The sequence below is a fragment of the Balaenoptera musculus genome, chromosome 3, assembly GCF_009873245.2.
Source record: "Balaenoptera musculus isolate JJ_BM4_2016_0621 chromosome 3, mBalMus1.pri.v3, whole genome shotgun sequence".
In the NCBI taxonomy this organism is placed as follows: domain Eukaryota; kingdom Metazoa; phylum Chordata; class Mammalia; order Artiodactyla; family Balaenopteridae; genus Balaenoptera; species Balaenoptera musculus.
This window is the reverse complement of record NC_045787.1, coordinates 112375201-112398431: the sequence shown is the minus strand read 5'-3', so window position 1 is coordinate 112398431 and position 23231 is coordinate 112375201. Positions and strand designations below refer to the sequence as shown.

General features: G+C 53.0%; 1 protein-coding gene across 1 annotated transcript in view; it reads right to left on the bottom strand.

Moving 5' to 3' along the window:
* TGFBI (transforming growth factor beta induced) overlaps positions 1–22349 on the bottom strand; it is a 32171-nt gene extending 9822 nt beyond the window's left edge. Inside the window, exons 1-8 of the mRNA XM_036848728.1 lie at positions 22140–22349; positions 17381–17479; positions 7868–7932; positions 6424–6584; positions 5944–6108; positions 5551–5697; positions 3368–3509; positions 604–816 (exon numbers count right to left, since the gene is read on the bottom strand). Coding sequence (XP_036704623.1) covers positions 604–816; positions 3368–3509; positions 5551–5697; positions 5944–6108; positions 6424–6584; positions 7868–7932; positions 17381–17479; positions 22140–22273 — 1126 coding nt within the window. The 5' untranslated portion in view covers positions 22274–22349. The remainder of the gene's footprint in view (positions 1–603; positions 817–3367; positions 3510–5550; positions 5698–5943; positions 6109–6423; positions 6585–7867; positions 7933–17380; positions 17480–22139) is intronic.
* Between the last annotated feature and the right edge of the window lie 882 nt (positions 22350–23231).

The following is a 23231-nucleotide window of genomic DNA, read 5'->3' as shown; positions in this document are numbered from 1 at the left end:
GTCAGGGTCCTGTCCAATGCTGGGGAGGAAGAAAGCATTTGTCTGTGTCATGGCTTCTGAAGAGTTGATAATGCCAGTGACCACACCCACAGAAAGTTTTCTTCTGGGTTTGTTTTTTCCTGTGAAATTCCCTCACTCATTAGCAGTAGAACTCCCTGGCAATCCAGGATGGGGAAAGGATGCTGAATGGGACCCAAGCCAAAGTCCATTCAGTCATTTTTCCCTGGGTCAGTGACCCTGGGATCCTTGGGCATGATAGAGAAAGCAAATGCTCTGAAGTCAGCAAATGGCCCTCTGTGCCCAACCAGCGCAGGCAGATCTTCTGAAAGGCCTCCGTGATTGAGTCGCTCCCTCCCCAGACACCTCCAGTGGCTCTCCCCTGCCCACAGGGTAACGCCCGGACTCCCAAGCCTGCAGCTCAAGACTCTTCATAATCTGGCTGCAACCTGCCAGGTGCCCAGGCTGTCTCTCCTGGGAGGCTGTGAGCTGGGTGCAGACAGGGAAGCGGCTCCCAAGATCCCCGAGTTCCCCCAGCCGCGCCACCATGGACGGCACAGGGCACAGCAGACCTGGCAGGCCCAAGGCCCCCGAGGCCTGGATCACCTGAGTCTGGAATGAGCAGCTCGTCGATGAAGTGGATCACACCGTTGGTGGCCAGGACGTCTTTGTTGGAGATGATGGGCTTCCCGTTGATGGTGAGCATGTCCCCGCTGCAGCCCACCTCCAGAGTGGTGCCCTCCAGGGTCTCCAAGGACAGCCCCGCCACGATGGCTTCGGCACACATGGCCGACTTCAGGATGTGGTTGTTTAGCAGGTCTGGGGGCCGAACAGGACACAGGTCAAGTCAGCGCCAGCCGGGCTGACCTGAGGCGCCAGTTCGCCGCCTGCCCCGGCTAGGAGGAATCCATTCTCTCCGAGGCTAACGATCAGACGAGCCTGGGGTACCATGTGGCCTGGATCCTCCTCTTCCTCTCCTCCTCCTAGCCTCTAAAACTAGTTGGGCTCTGTGCAGTCTACCTGAGTTTGAATCCCAGCTCGGCCACTTAGCAGCTGTGGGACCCTGGGCGAGTCACTGAGCCTCTTTGAGTCTCAACTTCCTCACCGGTCAAGTGGAGATAAGCACAGCATTCATCTCCTAGGGCTGATGTAAGGATGACATGAAACTCTGAATGTAAGCACCCAACACAGCGGCTGACGACAGAGTAAACGCCCAACAAGCGCTAGTGATTAGCTTCTTAATACCTGAACTTCAGGGTGAATTCTCTTATTTGTATCTGAACTTCCCAGATAGGGGAAAAACTCAAATGAGTTTACCTTGGGATTTTTTTAATCTACTGACCTTTATGAAAATGTAAAGTGTGGTAGGAAAAGATGAAAACTGTAGCAAATGAAAGTTCTGAATTATTTCTACATTTTATTTGTTTTTGTTCACTTTACCCCAAGGGTCTCCTTAGTTGCCAGGGCCTGTTAGAGGCTGGGGACGGTGAGCAGTAAGACATGGTCTCTGCAGCCCCATTCACCCCGCCCGTAAATCATAAACACAAGTGCTGCTTTAGGGACAGGGCAGGGGCTGGGGGTGCTGAGGCTGCAGGAGCAGCGGAGGGGACGTGCTCCAGCCCCAGCCAGGCAGAGCCGTTCCAGGACTGTTGCTCACCAAGGTCCCCGGGGCCCTTTGTCTTGCGTGCTCACCACAGAGGCGAGTTCCAATGTGTCCTGAGTGTGGGAACCAAAACCGCGCTGTCACAGACAGGAGGAAGCTCTGAGGCCCCGCAGAAGTGCTGAGGGCCTTGAAGGCCAGTGCTGACCCGCTTCAGCTGGTGGGGAAGACAGAGGACGGCAAGACCGCTGTGGGAATGAGGCCTTGGGGATTTAGTTTCTCAGGGAAGGAAGCTGAAGGCCGGGGGTGGGGAGGTGGGTGAACTGCCAGGGCCCCTCGGAGGGTGAGCCAGGCCAGGGCTGGAAGCCAGTCTGTGAACGGGCACTTCTCGTCCATCTGCCGACCCGCTAGCAACCAGGAGACTGTCAGGTGGACCGTGGCCGCCCCCCACCCCAGCCTGCAGTAGCAGCCCCACACAGAGGGCCCTCGCTTTGAGCAAACAGCTTAAAGTGGGAAAAGGCAGATGTGCAAAAGGGATAAACTTGGGGTGTTTTTTTCACTTTATAATAAGGTGTTCTGAGAGCTACAAAGATAAAAATGTGCTCCGTACAAAACATGTTTTAGGGGGAAAACAGCTCTAAATAAAAAGCTAAAATGCTGCGATGCACCCAAGTCTCATCTCCTCGGAAGCCTTCAGGACCCTCAGGCTGCGGATGCCCATCCCTGCCCTCATCCCCGTGACCTTGGGAGTATCTCTGAGTACAACGCTCAGCACATCAGATCCCCAATGACCTGTTTTTAATTAAGCCTGTTACACCAACTAGGTTTAAACTTCCTTGACTGTACCATGTTCACTTTTGTGGCCTGGGTTCCTGGCACCACAATATCTGGACATAATAGATCCCCATCTGTGCTTTCAGAAATGTGCCCCTTCCCATCCCTACATAGCTTCAAGGAGAACGTTTTACATTTATGGGGTGTCTGAAATGCATTAGGCATTTCGAAGGTGGGTTTAAATAGATTCAAAAGAAATGAAGTCATCCCTGGATTATATGTGGGAGGAGTAAGTGTGATTGGAGGGTTGGAGTGCACAGGGGACCTGGGGCCTACTCCCCTTTGAAGGGGACCCAGGGACCTGCAGGCAGCATCTCAGTGGTCCTGGAGTTGGGGAGCTGGGGTGGCAGAGCCTGGCCTCCCCTCCTAATCTCCCTCACATGCCCTCACATGGTTCTTCCCTCTCCTCCAGCAATAATCAACACTCCTAACTTATCAGCTCACTGAGAAGGTGAGGAAGGACTCAGCAATGAAGAGTCAAGAGTTGTCCGTTTTGGGTTTTTCATTGTAATTTTGGATTATCCCTGAGGCCCCCGGCCAGACACAGGAAAAGTTCAAGGGTCAACATGATGATTCCATTTCGAGGATGCCAGCACCTGCCACCCCCTCCCCACACCTCCAAGCTACCGCCCACTCCGGCAGCCTCACTCTAGCTTTGATCATTTGGGCCTTTAACTCTTCCAGACTCTGGCCACAGCTTGCTTTGGACCTCCAGCTCCACCTCCCTCCTCAGCCCAGCTGTGTCCCTAGAAAAAGGCTGCTGGATTCCTCACCCGCCCCTCTGACCAGGGTTCTGCTGTGGCCTCTGCAGAGACACAGCCAGCTGGGAGCAATGGGACAGGATGGCAGGCAGCGTGTCTGTCTTGGACAAGAGCAGGCCTTGGGCTTAGTCTGGCCACTCCAATGAGGCGGCAGCAGAAGCCCAGGGGTGCTCACCTCTCAGGGCCTCTGGGTCCCCCAGGATCCGGTTCAAGGTCTCAGCGGGGATTTTCTCGAAGGCCTCATTGGTCGGGGCCAAGAGTGTGTACTGGCCGTCCCCTTCGAGCAGGGTGTTGAGCCCCGATGCAGCCACGGCAGCCTGTGGGGGAGGGGAGAAGACGGAGCGTTCCCTGAAGGCTCTGGGCACACATGGTCTCGCCAGTGCCCCTCTGGAGGGCTCCAGACTTCTGTAGAAGCCCTGGATGGAAAGATAGGCTGAACCAAGGCTCACTTCTTCCCACGGCCTCCAGGAGCCTTGCCAGCCTGAGCTCCGCCCACTCTGACCACCTCTTAGCTGCTGCCCTGCCTTCCTCCTTTCCACCCCCGGGCTGTTGTCCTGCTGTTCCCTCTGCCCTTCCCCCCTTCTTTGCTTCTCTGACTCCTATTCCTTCCTCGGGCCTTGACGAAAATGTCGTTTCTCTAGGTAGTCAACTTGGCGTTGCCCCCCACCCCGCCCCCGCCCCCAGATGAAAATGAGTCTATTAGACACACATTCTCACGTTGTGCAATTCAATCGTTACTGGTGCTAATTATCTGTGTGGGCTCCGTGAGCATGAGGATGACATAACCCCTTCTCTACAGAGCAGGAAAAGGACCTTCTAAAAGCACCCCGCTGCTCCCAGGAGGAGACACACCCCTTGCCGGGTCTGCAAGGCCCCGCAGGATCTGGCCTCACCAGCCTGGCCACGCCCACCTCACCTGCTGGCTGCCTAGCGCTCTTCACTCAGCCCTGCAGGCCTCCTTCTTGCTCATCCTGCTTCTGAGCCTTACTCTCCATCTCCCTTCTGCCAGCTTAGCTCTTGCCCCTGTGTCTTGTGTAACTGGCCATTCCCGATATTCAGGCCTCAGCTGAAAGGTCATCTCTTCCAGACAGACCCTTCCCGGACCAGCCAGTCCCCAGGGGCTCCTCTGCTCACCACTTACTGCCCGACTTCACAGCACTTAGCATGATCTGTGACTGCCTTGTCTGTTTCTTGTCTTGTGTCCCCCGGAAGAATACCAGTGCCAGCGGGGACAGAACTTTGTCTTGTTCTCCTCTATTCCTCGGGCACATAGAGCACACCTGGGAAGTAGCAGGTGCTTAACGAGTATGTGTTAGCAGAAGGACAGATGGGCGTTAGAAAGAGCCAAAGGGAAGAAGAAAGGAAGGAATATGTGCCAACCCTGAACAGTAAGAGGAGGTTACTCGGTGCGGATCAGCTGCTATTAATCAAAAGATGTGCCATCAGCTTTGTGGGAACATCGTCCCCCTGCAGACCCCTGACCTTTGAGCGACCCAGAAGGAAAGCATGGGAAGAGCTTAGAGGGCAGGTTCCCTAGGGCCCTCCAGAGCCACTTCCTGAGGCCACCTGAGTGCCAGCCCAGCCCGGGGATGTTTGTCTCTCTGTGTTGGCGATCTCCAGGGAAACAACCATCCCACGCCCACTTGGTATCCTTTGTGGTCAGGAAGTTCTCCTTGAATCAGGGCAAAAACCCTGACAGGGCAGCCTGTGCTAACTTCCTCTGAGCAGCCGGTGCCAAGAGGAAGGCCCATGTGCCACCCCAGTAGTAAGATAAATGCCGGCTGGGCAGGGGGGCAGGAACAGCATTCTGGTGCCCCAGAGCAGGCAGAAGCCAGGCCAGAAGTCAAATCCCAGACTCCGTGTCTGTGTCTATACTTGTGTCCTCTCTGGTGGTCAGGGCTCCAAGGAAACAGGGGTATGGCTACATCAGAGGTCCCATGGTGGGGACGTGTGGTCCAGAAGATCATGCAGGCTGAAAGGCCATTTATCTAGTCCCACGTGAGAGAACCAGCAACTGGGAGGAAGGGCCCTCCCACCTCTGGAACCCACAGTGCAGGCCCGGGCAGCCGTCCTGCTGCAGCCACCGCCTCTGAGCTTCCCAGGGGAGTCAAGGAAAGGACAGTACACAGGAGAAGACCAGCGGGGGGAAGTTCCCAGCAGAGAATTACGATGTCTCCTTGGGGTCAAGCTGACAGCCTGATTAGTGGACTCGCCATGTTCATGGGCATTTCAAGGAACTTGCTCCATGTCACCTAAGCGCCCACGAACATGGAGACGTCCTCCACCCCTCCCGCAGAAGAAGGCCCTCTTGGGAGGTGGTGTGTCCACAGCTGGGCCTCCCCCGGGGCAGTCCCTCACCCGAAGGGTCTCGAAGGTGTCCTCGATCTCGATGATCTGCTGGATGTTGTTGGAGATGGTGGAGATGACCTTATCAATGAGGTGCACCACACCGTTGGTCGCATGGTGGTCGGCTTTCAGCAGCCGGGCACAGTTGACGGTCACAATCTGCCCAGAGAAGGAGCGAGCATGAGCAGCTAACACCTCGGAGGCACAGCCTCGAAGGCCCAGGCGGGGAGAACACAGCACAGCATGTGGCCTCCATGAGCGGGGGAGAAGCAGGTGCAGGGGGCAGAGGACTGTGCACAGCTGACCTCACCCGCGGGACACCACCCCAGGAGCCAGCCCCACACGCGGACCGGGCGTGGGCTCAGGGTGGGCACGGGGCAGAGCTGTGGAGGCGGGATTCCCTACCCCATTGGGATAGTGGTGGATTTGGATGTTGGAATTCTGGTACATGGAGGTGAGGGCCATGCCGTGTTTCAGCTCGTCCGTCAGGACCCGTCTGTCCACCATGTGGTAGCGGAGGGCATTGAGCAGCTCGATGTTAACGTTGCTCACCAGCGAGTCCAGCACTTCCTAGGAGGGGGGTCAGTGTGGCAGTGAGGGGGCTGCAGGCCCCACGTTCGACAGAGGGGTCCCTGCCACCCTGGGAAAGGTGCCCCGGGAACCCCCCTTCTGCCGAGGACCCCTACCCGTGAGCACCAAGGTCTGTCTGGCCACTTAAATGGATGGGGCATGGGAAGCCACCTGGGGAGGCGTATTTTAGCTCAAGTGCCATGGCTTTATCGGAGGGCTTAAGGGAGACATTTCCTGAGACGGTGGGAAATCACTACGGAGTCTCAGTAAGAGCGTCCCCAGTACGGGTCCCTGGGCAGAAGGAGGTCATCTCACAGCTGGCAAGGAAGCCCAGGCCTCGTTGCTGGGGGCGAAGATGGTGAAGCTGCCGGGCCCTTCCATCTCGGGCCTCAGCTTCTCTGTGCGGTCCGTGTACAGCTGAGTGGTGGTAGCACCAACGACTCCCAGGGTCTCGTACAAGTTGGAGAGCGGCAGGGCTGCAGGGGCAGAGGACAGAGAGGGGATGGCCTGTGGGATGCCCCCCCCAACCAGACCACACCCTTGTCTGAGATGGGATGGCACACCCGCTGGAGAAGGCCAGAGACAGCCTGCTGTCGGGGAGCCCAAAAGGCTGGTCACGTGCTTCTTAGAACAACTCCACAGGCCAAGTGCCTCCTTACTTGAACTCAACTGATTGGTCATTCTTAATCATTTTTAACTAAAGCAGAGCAAAGCTTTTGTTCATAGACATTTAGATAACACAGGTGGGAACATACACTGGAAACAGATATCCCAGTTACAAGCTAGCCTTACGGATTTATCTAGCTGTTTTTGAAACTGGTTCCTTAATGGCCTCCACCAGAATGAAACAGATCTTGGAAGTACTTTAGGTATTTATAAGTAATAAAATGTTATTTCCTACAAGTAGCTGGAAGCTCAGGAGGCCCTTCCCCTCACACAGGGAGCTTCGTGTTCCTTTTAAAGGGCCTGAAACTAAGGCCCAGAGGCTGGGTCCCACCTTCCAGGTCACCTCCTTCCCCATCCCACATTTCTCACCTGTCCTGCCACTTAAGTCAGGAAGGCCGCGGCTCCAGCCCATGCCAACCACACCCCCTTCGTGACCATGGCACCAACCAAATCACCCCCCCCCTTCCTTTTAAGTCTCAGTCTCACATTCTCAACTAATGAAACAGCGAAGTTTTCAAAGTTAAAACAAAAAAAAATCCTCCTCTGTACAGTCCCCAGGGGTGTGTGGGATTAAAGGAAAGGATCTAGTAAATTCACAGGTACCACGTCGTCTGTGGACCCGCATGGCCATCGTGGGACCCTTGGCTGATTCTGGGGAAGCCGGCCTGGCCTGCCGCTCCTGTGCCTACGAGCTCCATTGGGCCGGCTTCCGACAGTGAGGGGGGCGTGGCCCGGTGTTCCCAGCCCAGCCGGAGACCAGGCCCACGCCATCCACTCTCCAGCAGGGCTGATGAGAAATGCTGGATGTGTTTAGAATCACTCCCAGCCAGAGACAGCAAGGCCAGGAGCCTGTGCCTCGTGCAGAGGGCACAGGCAGGTCAGGATCGGAGTCTGTTCCCCCAGAGTGTTAAGCAGTCAGCTTGTACAGGAAGGAGCAGCGCAGGAAACCTGCTGTTTCCAGCTTCCATCCTCTGGCCCTGTCATGGAGTCTCATCCCTCGGACCCCCACTCAGACTCTGCTGCCCTTCACGTGGGTGCTCCTCTCTCCCTCCTTCCCTTCCATCCGTGCCAACAGGCAAGGCTTACTACTCACCTGCTGGACAGCCCTTCTCTCCCGGGACCTTCTCATATCCGGGACAGCACTCGTAGCTGATGACTCTGTAACGAGACACACACGTGTATTAGGCAGGACTTCCCTCCCCCTCCCGTGTCATCAGCCCTCGCTCCGGGAAGGGACACGATGGGGCATATAGCCTGCTCTCGGAGGAGACCACACACTCAGTCATCTTTGTGCCTTTCATTGGCAAGAAGCTTGTCACGCCTCTTCAGCTTTGTACAAGGTGCCCAGCAGTTGCCATCACCTATAGCAATGCAACCGGGATACAGTCAGAGGATGGCGGCAGCATATCCGCGGTGGCATTAGAAAACATCCTCACCAAGACGTTATCTCCAACATAATTCATGGGGAACCCAGTGGGCAGCGTTCCCGAGAGGCAGCAGGGAGGAGGAGAAGGAGCCCTGGACCTTTCTGGCTCTGAGTCTGCCAGTCCCGTCTCCTCTCTGGGCCTCAGTTTCCTCATCTGTAAGATGCATGCATGTATTGTGCAATGGTCATCGGATTAAACAGCCCATGGTCTTCTGGTTCTCTGACTTAATAACCAGGAAGGGTAGTGTATTGTATATATGATCAAGTTTTTCTCAATCTTCACGATCACACTTTAAAATAAAAACAGAGCTCTTTCTTATCAAGACGCTTGTTCTTCTGTTTCTTTAAATTAAAAACAAATTTTTCACCAATGAAAACATTATATAGTTTCAAAATCTACAAAGGATTCTATAGTAAAATGCTCCCCATCCACCCTCCTCCCTCAACCATCTCGTTGTCCTTCCAGGAGGCGACCGATACTGCCAGTTTGCGAGATTCTTTGTATTTGGATGAACAAGACTGGCAGTTTATGGTTTTAAACTTTGAAGTCATTTGACAGGAAAACTTAAAGCCTCCTCTTCTAACTCAGACTGGTCCACTGTGGAACACTCACCACCTTCTGGAGGTCTGAAACGCAAAGCTTCAGCTAACCCGGCATCCTGGTGAAACCCAGAAGACTGAGAATTTCCAAGAACATCACAAGGAAGGAAGTGTTCTAAGAAAGACTTGCTTCATATCAAATCCCCCTGTCCCGTCGAACGCCACCCCTGCACCAGCGGCGTGAGCACAGCCCCTCCTCGGAAGCCCTGGAACCAGAAGCCAACAGCCCTGTCCCGCCCCTTCCTTTCTTTCACATGGATGTGCCCTTCAGGACAGGAGAGAACTCAGCCTTGAACTGCAGCGGGTTTACCACAGAGCCGCTCACCGCGGCCACTCACAGGATGTTTAATGACATCACCAGGAGAGAAGCAGGCAGACCAGACAGAAGTCTGGGCTTTGGGAGGGGGGAGGGTGCTCTCAGTGAGCCCAGGACATTCTGCTCTTCCTAATTCCACTGCAGTTGTCTCAGGGAAGCCCGGGTGAGTCATGTGAAGATGAAGCCTGGTTCATCTGTTGTCCAGGCTTCATCTTCTGTTAACTAATCTTTCAGAGACAGATTAGTTAGGACGCTTAGGCTGCTAGGGAGCTATGGGTGTCACTGGGCCAGAAATGAGCCCCCAGGACATTTCTGAGGAGTGACACCATGCACATCCTTCTCTGCCCTGCTCTCTCCATCCTCCTGACTTCCTCTTCCCCTTTTCTCCCAGCCTTCCTCCCAGCCCTTTCCTTTCTAACCTTTCAGCCCTATTTAAAAGGGTTAAACAGGCTGGTGGTCTCAGGACTGATCTTGACTAACTCATGGTTTTCTCTTTGGAAACTAGTCATCTTCTGCAGCAAACGTGAGATCTGACTGACCCACAACCTTTCAAAGGCAACATGATGCAACTAAACAGTATTAGAATCAGGAGACTAGGCTTGTCATCCATCAGTAACTAGCAGGGTGGCCTTGAAAGTCCATTTCTCTCTCTGGGTCTCAGCTTCCTGATCTTTTGCAAAATAAGGTGAAGTTAAACTAGATGATCTCTAAGGTTACTTCCAATTTCACACTCACAATTCCAGCCAATGGGATTATTTCTAAGGGGTAGAGAAGCACTTTTTCAAAGTAGGATAGTGTCTGCTAGCTTCTCGTAGCTAAACCTAGGGAGAGCCGCAAGCCTTCAGCCCATAGGACCGGGAACACGCATGCGTGGAATCTCAGGCTTCCTCTGATAAATGCCAGGGCTCTGTGGCTGGGGTTGAGGAAGTGGGATTCGGTCAAGTCCCCCAAAGCTTAGCTTCTTTCTAAAAGTGCCTAGGTGACCTTCCCTGGAGTTGGAGAAGCACAGCTGGAGGAGGGGTCTTCTCCTCAAAGCCTTCATCATCTCTGGGGTCCCCCATGCACATGGTGCTGATACTCCATGCTTTGGAGCCCCCAGCCAAAGGCTTTTCTGGCCAAAGACCCTTCTCCCAGGGTGTCAGCGTCTGAGTTCCATCCTACAAAGCCACAAGAGAGCTCAAGAGCTCAGGGGACCTCACCAGGATTTCCTTGAGGACAACAGAGAGTCAGCCCCCCAGGTGTGAACTTACTGGTTCCTGTGGCCACGTGTGTGTGGAGGCGGGAAGAGATGGGGGGAATGACAGGAGAAATGGAGGCTGCCGGGCAGGGGAGCAGGGACAGACGTAAGCAGGGACGTCTCCGCATGGAGAAGGAAATGCAGGATGGAATCAGAAAGCTGAAAGGGCTCTGGGGGCAAAGGGGTTTCTTAGGATCACAGCTGGGGAGGGGCAGATCTAGGACTCTCCCCACATTTCATCAAGTCCAGACCCTTTTCCATCGCTCTTGACAGTGCACATATTTGGGGGAAAGTGGACTGATTTGGAAAGTCTGACATCAAAAGGACACAGGTGGTCTCTCCGATGTGATCAGAGCTAACCCCTGTCAGCACTCACTGCCCCTTCTCTCCAGGTGGGCTTTCTGTACCTGTGTCCCACAGAGGCTGGACGTGGGGGACACACCACCCCCTGCAGGGGCTCAGCTCCCTAGCCAAAGGCTTTTTCCTGGTTAGCTGAGTGTGGCTCCCTGCCAGGAAGCCTTCTCCTAATCCTCCCGCCCTGCTGGCCTCTCCCTCCTCTTCCCTCGTGCTACCCATATTCTGGCATCCCCGGCACTCTCTAGGTGCATGGGTGACCCACGCCTCTCACCCTCAGCCTGGTAGCCTTATGGGTTGAAACGTTTCCACGGCTGGCTGTTACCCTGCTCAGCTGTCCCAACAATACCAGGTCTTTTCAGAACCAGTCTGCCTGGCCCTGGAGAAGCCGAGGGCAGCTGTAAATTGCAGACCAAGAAGAAAGCCCATTGAGGTGATCCTGACCAAACCCTTCAGGAGTCACACGCCCTTTTCTCAGCCCCGTGTGCCACCTTCCTTGGGCTCTGGCCCTGGGGAGAACACACATGCTGTGGGGAGACGGGCCCCTGGGGCAATCACAGAGTTGTGGTTCTGATGGAGAGGTTCATCTCTCCAGGATGAACGCAGGAAAGGATGGAAACCACAGGGAGCCCCGCTCCGTGCCTCCCTGGTTCCCTGGCTTCCCTGCACAGGGAGAACCAATCTGCTGGTCTCCGAATCGAATCTTATCAGCAAAAGCTGCTCTGATGAAAGGCTCCTGGCTTCTCCTTGGCCTGACACAGTCCAATAAGCAAAAACCTCAGAAAAAGTATATCCTCTAGGGTAATGAGACACTAATTTTCTTATTCCAACTTCCCATGTCAGAAGAGCAATCTGAGGAAGAAAGTCAGAGAAGGTGCCTGACTTAGACGGGCGTTTGAAAGAGGCAGGGGGTGGGTGCAAAAGGCAGTGTCAATCCAAGGCCTAAAGAATTGAAATAGAGTCTCAAAGCTCTCCTCCATTCCCCTCCAAAGTTTTACTCACGACTGGATAAAGAGAGAAGCATTGGTTTTTCTCTCCCCAAAATAATTTTTCAAGGAGGTAATATAATAAGTTAAAGCAATCACTCTCTCCCAAGCACGCTTCACGATTTTGGCCGCTGTGACGGCTGTAAACACCTAGGGGTTAACCTGACTCTGAAGTAGTGCGGTAAGGGATGGAGCCTGAGAGCCAGCTTCCTGTGACCGAAGGTAAACCATCCAGCGTGTCATGATTTCCAAGGGAATCACTGAACAAACACAGACTGATGTTGTCTAGACATGTGCCTGCCTGGATGAGTTCATTTTCTGCACTCAGCTGAGCTCTCTTAAGCCTCCCAGGAGAAAATGAAAATCTTGAGTCCCCTGGTAAAAAAGGGCTTGTTTTAACCTACTGTCTACCACTAAAGACTCCATCACTATCCCATTCACCAGGGTCCAGCTTGGCGAGTGATGAGACGGAACCTTGGGAAAATACACTTACATTTTTTGGTGATGTCTGTTTGCACATGGTTTGTGAGGGTATTTGGGTGGTGGTGGGGGGGGTCTCCTGGATGCTGGCTGTGTCTCCTCAGTTCCCATGCTCTCCATCTGACTAGGGAGGGAGCCCCCTTGCAACAGGGGTTCTCAATGACCACCAGGCTGCGGGTAAGCAAAGGTTGGTGGCTCTGGGCCAAAGGGCCTCTGTTGACCCCGAGGAGGCCTTCTCCCTGGGACCTAGAGTCACAGGTTTTAGGGCTGAAGAAAGATCTGGGGCAGTTGACCCAGGCGCTCCAAGGCTGCTCACTTGGGCTCCCCCCCATGTCACCAAAACTAGCTGCTGGGCTTGGTTCTCCCCTGGGGGCAGCATGCAGAATAACTGGACCTCTCCCACTCACCAGTGGATGACTTTGAGCAGGTTGCTTAGGCTTTCTGAGCCTCAGTCTTCCCCTCTGTAAATGGGCTAATGATCACACTGGTCTTAAGGGATGATTGTGAGAACTGAACGAGCTAACCTATGAAAAGCACTTACCAGCTAATTGATATTTACTAAGCACTCAGTTGTGGAGCTTCTTCCTAAAAAATTCCAGGTATAAACTTTAAATTGAAGTTAGGTTAATAACTTCATTGAAAGCCATGTCCTGCAGGAGACCACTGATCAAATCACATGTAATAAATAAATTCCCCATAACACAGCTATAAAAGTTAATAGATAGGGCCCACTGTGGTTAGAACAGATCATCACAAATTTAGTGACTTAAAACCACAAAATTTATTATCTTACAATTCTGGATGTTAGAGTCAGAAGTTGGACTTACGAGGCTAAAACCAAAGGCTGTATTCCTTCCAGAGGTTCTAGGGGAGAACCTACTCCTTGTCTTCTCCAGCTTCTAGAGGCTGCCTGCATTTCTTGGCTTGTGGTCACATCACTCCAACTTCAGTTTTCATTGTCATATTTCCTTCTCTGACTCTGACCCTCCTGCTTTCCTCTTACAAGGACCCTTATGATTATATTAGACTCATCAGATAATTCAGGATAATCATTCCCCCCCCCCACCCCCGCCAAGATCCTTAACTTAATCATATCCGCAAAGTCTCTTTTCCTTTGTAAGGTAACATATTCACAGGTTCAGGGGTGAGGATGTAGACAGCTTTAGGGGGTCATTATTCTGCCTACCACAGGGCCTTACCCCAAATGGTACATGGGTTCCTATAAATACTCAACAGAACAAGATTCCCTGTCAGCTAAGCTGCCTCCTAGGAGTTTACAGAATGGGATAGAACCTTCAGGAAGCACTGCACAACAGAGGTGTTTGGCATATGTCAAATCTGAGTTATTTCAGAGCAGGTTAGCCACGCGGTCCCAGGGGGCTGCACAGGGACTATGAAACAGGGAAGGAGGTGCTGGTGTGGGTCTGAGGCTAGCTTGGCATCCCTAGATGGCTTCTCACCATCCTCTTCTTTTCCCTCTTGGGACCGAGGCTGTGGGATACAGGAGAGGGAGGAAAGGAAGGTTCTTCCTCAGCTTCACTGCAGATGTCCCTGGGTGCCCTGCCCAAATGAGATCTACAGGAAATAGCTTTGCCAAATGATGGAAAATCTCGACCATACACCAGCTGGCTTCGGTAGAAGTGAAATGTCTAAACTTGAAGGCAGTGCTGAAGAAGTATTAATATTTCAGCCCTTGGGCAAAGCAATGCTTGCTACTAGAGAAGGGGGAATGTCCTGCCAGCTCATCTTGGCTACTGTGTTTGTGAATTGCGTTGCTTGTGAAACAACGTCAAGCCTTTTGGAATGGACAGCTGCCACCCCTACCTGCTAGCTCCTGCGCTGGCCCTCCCTGTGCCTCACTGAGGATGCCTGAGCTCCTGCTGTGATTCATTACATCCCCACGATGTCAGCTCTGACTTGGCTGTTAAATGGGCCTCCCTCTTGCCAGGGCTTCTACAAAGAAGGCCTGTCCGAGGCAGCCAGGCTTCCTGAGCACAATTTCCTGCACCATTGCTTCAGCTGCTGTATGTAAAAGTGTTATGGTTACTGATCAGACCGAGGACTGAGATGACCCTCTTTGCTTGATTAGCTGTTGTATCACACTGGTGCTCTTTAGGATCTGAAATTAAATGAATTTCTAAGTAATAAAATTCACTCAAGTCACTAAATAGGGGCCCACTGGTAACTACTTCCTGTAATAAAAATCCATGCATCAGGCTTGACAAACAGCACCAAGACTCTTTTTGGAAATACAGAAAAGCTATCGTCTAAAGATGATGGATGCAGTGCCCTGATGGGAGTGCTGAGTGCTGAACGTGGCCATTCCCCTCCCTCCCTCTGTGGAGGTGGAGTCGGGGCCTCACTGCAGCAGACATTTGGCTCCAGGCTGCTGGGCCTCTGTGTGACCTGACCCGGCAAAGCCTTCATCCCTTGGTCCTGTACTTAGTGCCAATTATCTGCTTTCAAGTTCAAATTCTCCTGTGGGTCCTGGGCCCCCTGGTGACCTGTGCTACCCCCTTTCCCGTGACACTTTGCTCCCATGCACCCCAGTGCACACCTCTGCTCCAGCCTCTTCCCTGGAATCATGCTGGGAGGATCCCCACTGCCCAGGCGGACCCCACGCTGAGAAGGCCCTCTTTGCTCCAACCACAACCATGCTTGCCGTTTCCCAGTATGGTCATCTCCCAAATAAATGCACCAAGGGACCCACTGTCACCAGGATGACATCAACTCCAGCCAGCACAACCCTCTCCTCTCCCGACCAGCTATGGCACTGAATTCCTGGTGCCCAGATGGCAGCTCCTTCATGGGTCTTAATCCCGGGCACAAGCAAACTACAAGGCTGCTCCTTCTCAGCTCTCTCGGGGACAGTGGAGATGAATCCAACCACTTCCCCTTTCCCTGCCTGAGTTCTCTGGATTTCCCCCCAGTCAGCTTCACCTTCCTGACGCTGCACACAATGTTCCAGGAAGGGACCTTCTTATCCTGGATCGTGAAGTTTTTTTTTTACCAACTCATGATTTTCTGTCCCCATTTCCTCTTTTTTAAGCTGCCCAAAGCAACAGCACTTTGCAGAGTTGTAGGTGCCGGTCATCCCCTCTGGCTTTGTAAGACCAGCTCAATGGCTGGGACTGGGCCCTGGGCTCTGCTTGGCCCTGCTCTACACCTCCATTTCCCCACCCACACCTACCTGTCTATTCCTTCCCCCAGTGCCTGGGCTCCCCCTGTGCTCACTGGTGCTGCACCATCACATCTTAATGACCCCTTAACTAGAACATTTGGCCAACATACAGCTGTGCTGCCTGCACCCATCCTGGCACATCAGTGGAGAAGGGTGCAGGTACCAAGAGCCAATAAGCCAAGGCGACTCATCACCCACAGCAGCGTCAACCTGGGAACTGCTGGGGAATATTCCCAAGCTACTGTTAACTAGTCAGACAAATGCTTCAACAGGGGCCACCCTGAAATACCATGGCCAATGCCACCCTGTTGCCAGCTTGACATCATAAGTGGGTCCCATTTTTAGGGAAACCAGAAAGAACAAAAAGGTGGCATCTTGAAACCCAGGGCTCCGAGATGCTTGAAACCCAGGGCTCTGAGATGCTTGATACCTAGGGCTCTGGTCATCTTCCAAGAAGCAATTATGTGAGGCCTGGCTCTGTGTTTAATTAAGTAATTAATTGTTTATTTTAGTAGATAATATACACTCATGGGAAAAGTCAAAGAGTACTGAAGGTATTCTTTTTTTTTTTTTTTTTTTTAACTTGGGTTCCAGGTAAGGACATGTGTATATTATTTGCATAATCTCTTTTTGTCCACAGCAGCAAGAATTCTGGCTGGGGGTTTGTTTGTTCCCTAAACCTGGGAGGTGGGTCCTCTTAGCTCACTCAACTCTTGCCTTTGTGGCTGGGCTTGGTCAAGTGGGGAACCAATTGTCATGGCCCTGCCCTTGACAGGCTCCCAGGGAGCTACTGGTCTCTCCCCACCTCTGCCCTGATCTACAATTTCCCTGATCCACACTAGAGTTGATAACTGTGTTAGGACACAGTCAGGGTCACAAGTTGGGATATTTATTTCCATGTACATCTCAAGGAAAGAGCATTTTTCCCTTCCTTCAGTTAGAGGAGACATCTGCTCAAAAGCAAGTCACGAGCAATACACTTAAAAATCCCTAACGTGGGAAAGGCTTCAAGATCATGGCTTAGCATCTCTTAATCCTCTCATTACACAGATAAGAAGAAGGTCAGCCCCTCACAAGTGGCTCAAGGAGTTCTGCACGGCACATCTTCCTGTCCGTAGGAGACAGCCAGCTTTGAGATCTTTAGATGGCTGGTGCCAAAAGAGATTAGGTTTCCCCGGAATTCTGTTAGAACATGCAGGCCACACGGCAGTCGGGGTGAATGCCGCCTCCCTCCGTGCTGATCGTGTTGAGAGAGGCACCAACAAGCCCTCCTGTAACCACAGGGGTCCACGCTCCCTGGTGTCTCACTTCTGTTTGTGGGGCTGAGATTTGCAAATAACAGCAGGTGGCATTTACTGAGCACTTACTATGTGCCAGGTACCTAACTTAGCCTCTCCTGTGCATTATTTCATTCAATCCTCATAACAATCACATAAGGTAGTCCTATTGTTATTCCCACTTTACAGATGAGGCAATTGAGGATTCCAAAGGTGAAGCCACCTGCCCAGGTAAGTGGCAGAGCCAGCCCTTGAATCAGGGAGTCTGAGCCTGCGTTCTTAATATGTTACGCTGTCTTATTATATGCATATTTCTAGGCACTCTAAGTCTTTTGGGGGCATTTACCTTGGATTGCAGAGCAGGAACCGGGTATAAGTTCACTAATGGGCTTTCTTTCCCAGAGTCAGAGGCTGATGGCTTCTCCACTGAATATTTGTGTTTGTATCATTTAGTGAGGATTAGGAAGCACGCACACACACACACACCCACACCATGTTTCATGTTTCTTGTAATCCCAAGTCAGCCCTGAAAAATGTATCCAAGTATTGTCAGGAGCCTTAAAAATGAAAAACAAAATTGGCAAGCCTACAAAAAACACCACTCCCAAGCACACAGTTCCCTGACATGTTTGCACACGCATCTTCATGGCTCCAGAAGGCTGGCCCACGCCCAGGGGCACCTGCAGCCCGTGCACATCGAGGGCAGCCTCCCCAGTGGCTGGAGGGCTCAGGTGGTTCCAGATACTCACGTGGATTTGCCGCAGATCTTTCTCTGGTACCACTGCTTGCAGTTGGTGAAGTACTTCTTGTTGGTGCCAATGACCTTCTGCACAGCGCACACATTGGGGCTGAAAACAAAAGCTGCCGTGTTAGCAAGATGGTCAGCATGTCCACCCACCTCCACATCCTTCCCACCACGTGTGCCCTCCTGGGTCACCAGAACGTTCTAGATATGGAGAAGATACAGTCATTTCGGTCTTGGTTCCAGGGGCTGGCTTGGGGGTACATTCTGGCCCTCGTGACCTAGATTTCCAGCATCCCCCTGAAAATATCCCCCTCCGATTTGAAAATTGTCGAAGTATATCTCATACAGTGACGTAATTTCATTTAAGCATTCTTCTTTGACACAGACACTTGGTAAGTGTAAATACAAACATCTTAAAAATTTTAGACTCCATGTTATAGATGGAGAATATCAGCTAAGTAAAAGTGGTGTGCTTGCTAAGAACAGCAGCTTTGAGAGAGGCCCCCCAGCCTTTCTTTGCACCTCCACTCCACACTGAGCCCAAACACCCACAGGCTTTAACCTGGCCTCCCTGTGGGCATTGCTGGTCCTGTGGTCATGAGGTCCGGGCCCCAGCACCTCCCAGGCAGCTCCACACACAGACATCCTCTGCGTCCCTAGGCAGTTGCCTGGCTCCCAAACATGGCCTATCTGAAGTGCCCACCCTGGAAACTAGGGGGCACGGCCACCTGCTGTCAGGACCTTGGAAGGAGATGCTCGCTCACTGAACTCAGTCATTTATTACTTAGGCCCCGGATTGCATCCCACTCCCCGCAGAAAGCCCTCTTCCAGTGCCCCAGGTGACACTCTTCTGTCCACCTCTGACTGGTGATACAGCCCTTGTTTGATGCTGGCTACCAAACAGAACCCAAAACTGACCGGGCCATGTATGTCTTCTCTTCAACTACCCTCCAAAGAACCCTGAGGGCAGGTGTTCTGCCTTGTTCTTTCTTTCATGTTCTAGATGCGGCTGAGCACCAGGTCAGGTGCAGAGGGGCTTGGAATGACCTGCTCCCAGGACCACCCAGCTCAGAAGCCTCCTGAGCAACCCTGTGCAAACACCCAGGTTCTGCTGAGAAGTCTGCTTTCCCAGAGACGTGGGGTTTTGTTTTTGTGTATTTTACCCAGTGTACCAAGTTCTGACCCAAACCATGCTCAGGCCATGTGGTGGCAGGACATTTACTGGGAGCCCCTGGGGAAGGAGGCAGCTGTGGCTGTGCGGTGACAAGTGGGAGGCGGTCTTCCTGAGCCAGAGGCAGGCAGTTCACCTGGCTGAATCACAAGCCAGAGCAAAGCAAAGCGAAGAGACTAAGGGCTTTCACAAAACCTCTATGCCCAGAGAACCTCAGGTATCAATTCTAAATATCATTTCCTTTGATACTTTACAAATATAATCGATTGCCATCATTTGAGATGCATGGTATTTTTCGGGAAGACACTGATACTGCAGTGAGGGCAGCACCTGCCGTCCCCATCATATGGCTATGGGAACTTGGTCAATTCTCAAATACTCAGAGTCAGGTTATTGGGTGGGAGGGCACACTGACCCTTTACCTCTCTGCCCTGTCTCTTCTACCACCTGGATGTCACCTCTTGTCCAGTTTGTGGTTCAGCAGGCAAAGGTGAGAGGGCCAAGGAAGCCCAGTAAATATTAGTGAGTTACTGTTAAGAACCTGAGGGTGAGAGAAGCTGAGGCTAGAGAGGAAACCGCAGGTCAGCAGGGAGAACAGCCCTTATCCCCTTGCTCCTGGCTGGGTCTGACCAAATGCCCACAGCCTCCAGAGGATTTTTACAGAAGCCAACTTGTTTCTCAGTTTGCTGCACGTCATTCATAGGTTACAGCAGTCCCCAGATAACCCTGAGAGAGTCCCCGCTGGCCACACTCCAGCCATAGGTGCTGTTTATTGCTGTACAATTTCAGAAGTTCTTCTATCTGACCAAGCAGGAAACAATTACTGTTGATGAATTCCCTGCAACTTTCCGTAGGCGTTTGGCAAAATCTTCAGAGTCTCTTGTGGATGTGGCTCCAACATTCCTCTGTGGAGTGAGTTTCCACTGCTGCTGCCCTTTGAGACAGGAGCGGAGGCTGGGGGTCTCTGTGACGCACGCCCTCTCACATCAGGGTGGGAGGGGTGGGCTGTGTACACAGGAAATTTATGCTGAAGTTTAATCAAAATGAGCACCCCATTTCTGGGACTTCTGCCTCAATCACAACAGCTCTGCTGTTCAACTTGGATTTGAAAATCAAGTGCTTCAGAAAATTCAGTCCAGTTTTGGTTGTTGATATTTGGAAGTGTGACTGCATTTTTACTTCTCTTTCAGTACTGTTTTTTTCCTTCCTTATAGCAACACAGATAACAGCCGGGAGTCAAGAGACCATGTCATAGTCACTACTTTCCCAGCATCTTTCTGTGTTTGGACTAAGTCACTCCACCTCACTAAGCCACAGTTTCTCCATCTGTAAAATGGGAACGCACACTACAGAGCTCACTGTGTTGTCGTGCAGATGAAAGCAAAAGTGGTGACGGTGATAAAGGGTGAGCAGGGCCCGCTTATTATTTCTTCCTTCACGTCATGTGAAGCACACATACAACATTTCCTTTAAAAAAGAGCTTACCTTTCCCTTCCCACCAGATCTCACTTTAAAAGATGGCCAGAGTTTGAACAAGGTTATCCATTTTGCTCAGGGTGCCACCCCCAAGGGCAAAGTCAGGCAGCCCTGTGAGGTTTTCATAGATCAGAGTAAACGCGACTGTGTCTGCAACTGTTTGTCACAGTTCACCTGCCTGTGTGTCCACGCTTTATCGGGGGAGGGTGCACACCAGGGACTGCTTAGACCATCCTGTCCATCACAGCTCACTGTAGGCCTTTTCAACCGCACTGCAAGCGGCTAGTCAAGAGGATTAGCCTGCAGGGGTGGGGGGAGGGCGGGGAGGGAGGAAATTGATCTAATATCTGAACTTTATAATAAAGAGCATTTGCATTTAAAAAAAAAAAAAAAAGAAAACCTATTTTCCAGCTGGTCTGTGGCTTTTCTGGGCTTTGACAGGAAGGAGGCTTGCCGCAGAGGTGGCTCCTGCTGGAACCCTGTCAACACCACTGGGGAAGCTTCACTGTGGAGCGCACAGAGCCACCACTCCGGGTAACAGTGCCGCAGGGCATGCTATTGGGGCTTTTTCTTGACTTAGTGCCTAAGAAGATACAGCGGGAACAGAAACCTCCCAGGAGGACTGCAGCACCCAAACAGGACATGCTCCATTGGTAAGAAAGGCAGAGGGACAATGGTGAGCTGGGCAGAGACAATGAAAATGCCAGGTGCTCACAGTTTGACTTTATGCCTCGTCTCCCCCTCGTCTTTCTGCCCTGTCCCCTCACCCTACTGTACCCGGCCTAAGTCAAAGGTGCATCTTGCACTTCCCGAAAGACCCCGGGACATCCCCTGTGCTCTCCTCTCTCTTGCAGGGTGCTGAGGCTGCAGCATGGCCTGGATGGCTTTCACTCTGCAGAGGGGTCAGACTCACTCCCATCAGTCCCCTCCCCACAGCCCTGGGCACCTGAAAGGCCAAGTAAGGCCACAAGGCCACACACAGGTAGAGGGAACAAGGATGACTGCTCCCAAGGAGGGGGCGCTTCGAAGGGCAGGGAGCCAAGGCTTTGTAAAGCCCTATGAAGACAACTCTGATCACTTCCAACGGTGAGTTTTGATCTGAGTACAGATCTGCCCAGTCACATGGTGGTCTGGGCACCACCTGGGAGCAAATGCCAGACCCAATGGCATTTGGGCTGTGACACGACTATCCACATACAGTTTTACCTAGTTGTGAAAAAGGAGTCAGTGCACCCAGGTAGGCTGGAAGCTCCAGCAAAGCCTGGCTATGTGTGAAGCGGGAGGGCCTAGTTTGGGATGTAGAAACACTGCCCACCTCTGCCTGGGTCTGGGCCAGGGTCTTTACCAGGTCAGACCTTTTGCCTGGGTTTGCCCCCTAAAACCAACATATCTTCAGTGTCTCAAAGGAATATCTGCAATGATAACGTCCCAAATTTACAAACCCAGCCAGTGTTTTAAGAGCGATTCCAATCCCAGCTCCAGTACATACTGAAGGTCCGTGGGGAAGTGGTGTGTCCTCTCCAGACTGTTTCCCCATCTGTACAATGTGTGCGAGGCTCGGCACACTCTCCTGCTCTCCATCCGCCCGGGGAGCGGATGCCGCACTGCCCTCGCTGTGCCTGGAGGGCACTGTCTGCTGCCAGGTCGGGGGTGTAGGTCTGGACAGGTGAACAGGAGCCTGGGGGCCTTGGTTGCTGCCAGCTTGTGTGGCCCCAGCGACACGTCTTAAGGTGCTGGACAAGGACCTGGCTGGACTGGAATCTGTGCCCTGCTGGGTGGGCTCCCTCTCTGCCCTGGCCACCTTCCCACGGTGATTCGGGGCAGAGAGCTGCCAAGCGGTCTCCCCTGGGAGAAGCTCAAAGCCCGGGATCCCTCTCACGCTCTTGGCCCGAGTTGGGGTGACGGGTCAGCTATCCCATCCGCTTCCTCTACACAGTGCCTCCTGCTGACTTTCCTCCATCGTCCCCGCCTCCCTCCCTCCACCTCCTGCAGGGCTGGTCCCTCCGAGCGTCCCACACAGCCTGCTTTAGGCTCGGGCTTTGTCTCCGGCGCCCCCAGCCCGCTCCGACGGCCCCGACGCCCAGTCCCTCCGCCCCCCATGGGGGCGCCCGCTTACCCGTGCTGCCGACCCCGGAGGCGGCTGTGCTGCAGCACCAGCTGGTAGGGAGACTTGGCGGGGCTCGCCGGCGTGGCGGCGGGGCCCAGGGCCAGTGCCAGGGCGAGGGGCAGTAGCCGCCCGAGGAGCGCCATGGAGCGAGAGGCCGCGCAAGGCGAGCTGGCGAGCCGTGGAGGAGTGCGAGCGCCGTCGCCGCCGGCAGGTTAAGTAAGCGGAGAGCAGGGAGCCGCCCGAGGGGCGGGGAGCGGGCGGAGGGCGGGCTGCGGACGCCCCGCGCCCCGCCCACTCCCCCTCCGCGGCCCAAGATCGTTCACAACCAGCCCCTCTCTCCCGTGCTCCCCAGCGTCCACCAACGGGCCGACGGGGCCTCACTCCTTCACTCCCTCCTCGAGGTCTGCAGGGTCCTGAGCCCAAACATGCCTCACCGGCCTCAGGCCATGCTGATTCCCACAATATTCTACCCATCCCACTTGCCTCCGCATTCCACGCGCACCCCTCTCCTCCCCCAGCTTGCTAACTGTAAGATGGATAGGGAGTAAATCTTATGATTGACAGAAGACAATATATATATATATGTATAAATGTATATGTGTATATATATGTATATATGTCTATATATGGCAGGTTTTGTTAGACTCCAAGCTACTCTTGGAAACCGTGGAGAAGGGTGGGGTCCGCCACCTTGGTACACACTCATTGTCTCTTTTAATAAACATCTGTATAGCACTATGTGTGAGAAAGATGCTGCAAAAAGATAGCAAAGACAAGATTTTTGCCCTGGAGGAGCTCAGAGCAAGTAAACAACTAGTCACCTGGGAGGGAGATTAGTATTCACTCAAGCACCTATTAATCGCCCACCAATTACCTGGCACTGCTAGCCTGGGGAGACAAAGATGGATGAGTGAGTGAGATCCAGGCTCTTTCTGAAAAAGTTCACAGTCCAGAGACCCGCGGGCCAGAAAACAAGCTGCTATGGGGAGGGGCAGCTGGGGCCTTGGGAGCCTGGAGGAAGCACCGGCCTGACAGGAGGTGACACCTGCTCTAGGCTGGAAGGATGAGAAGGAGTTAGCCAGGCAAAGTGAGGGCATTCTG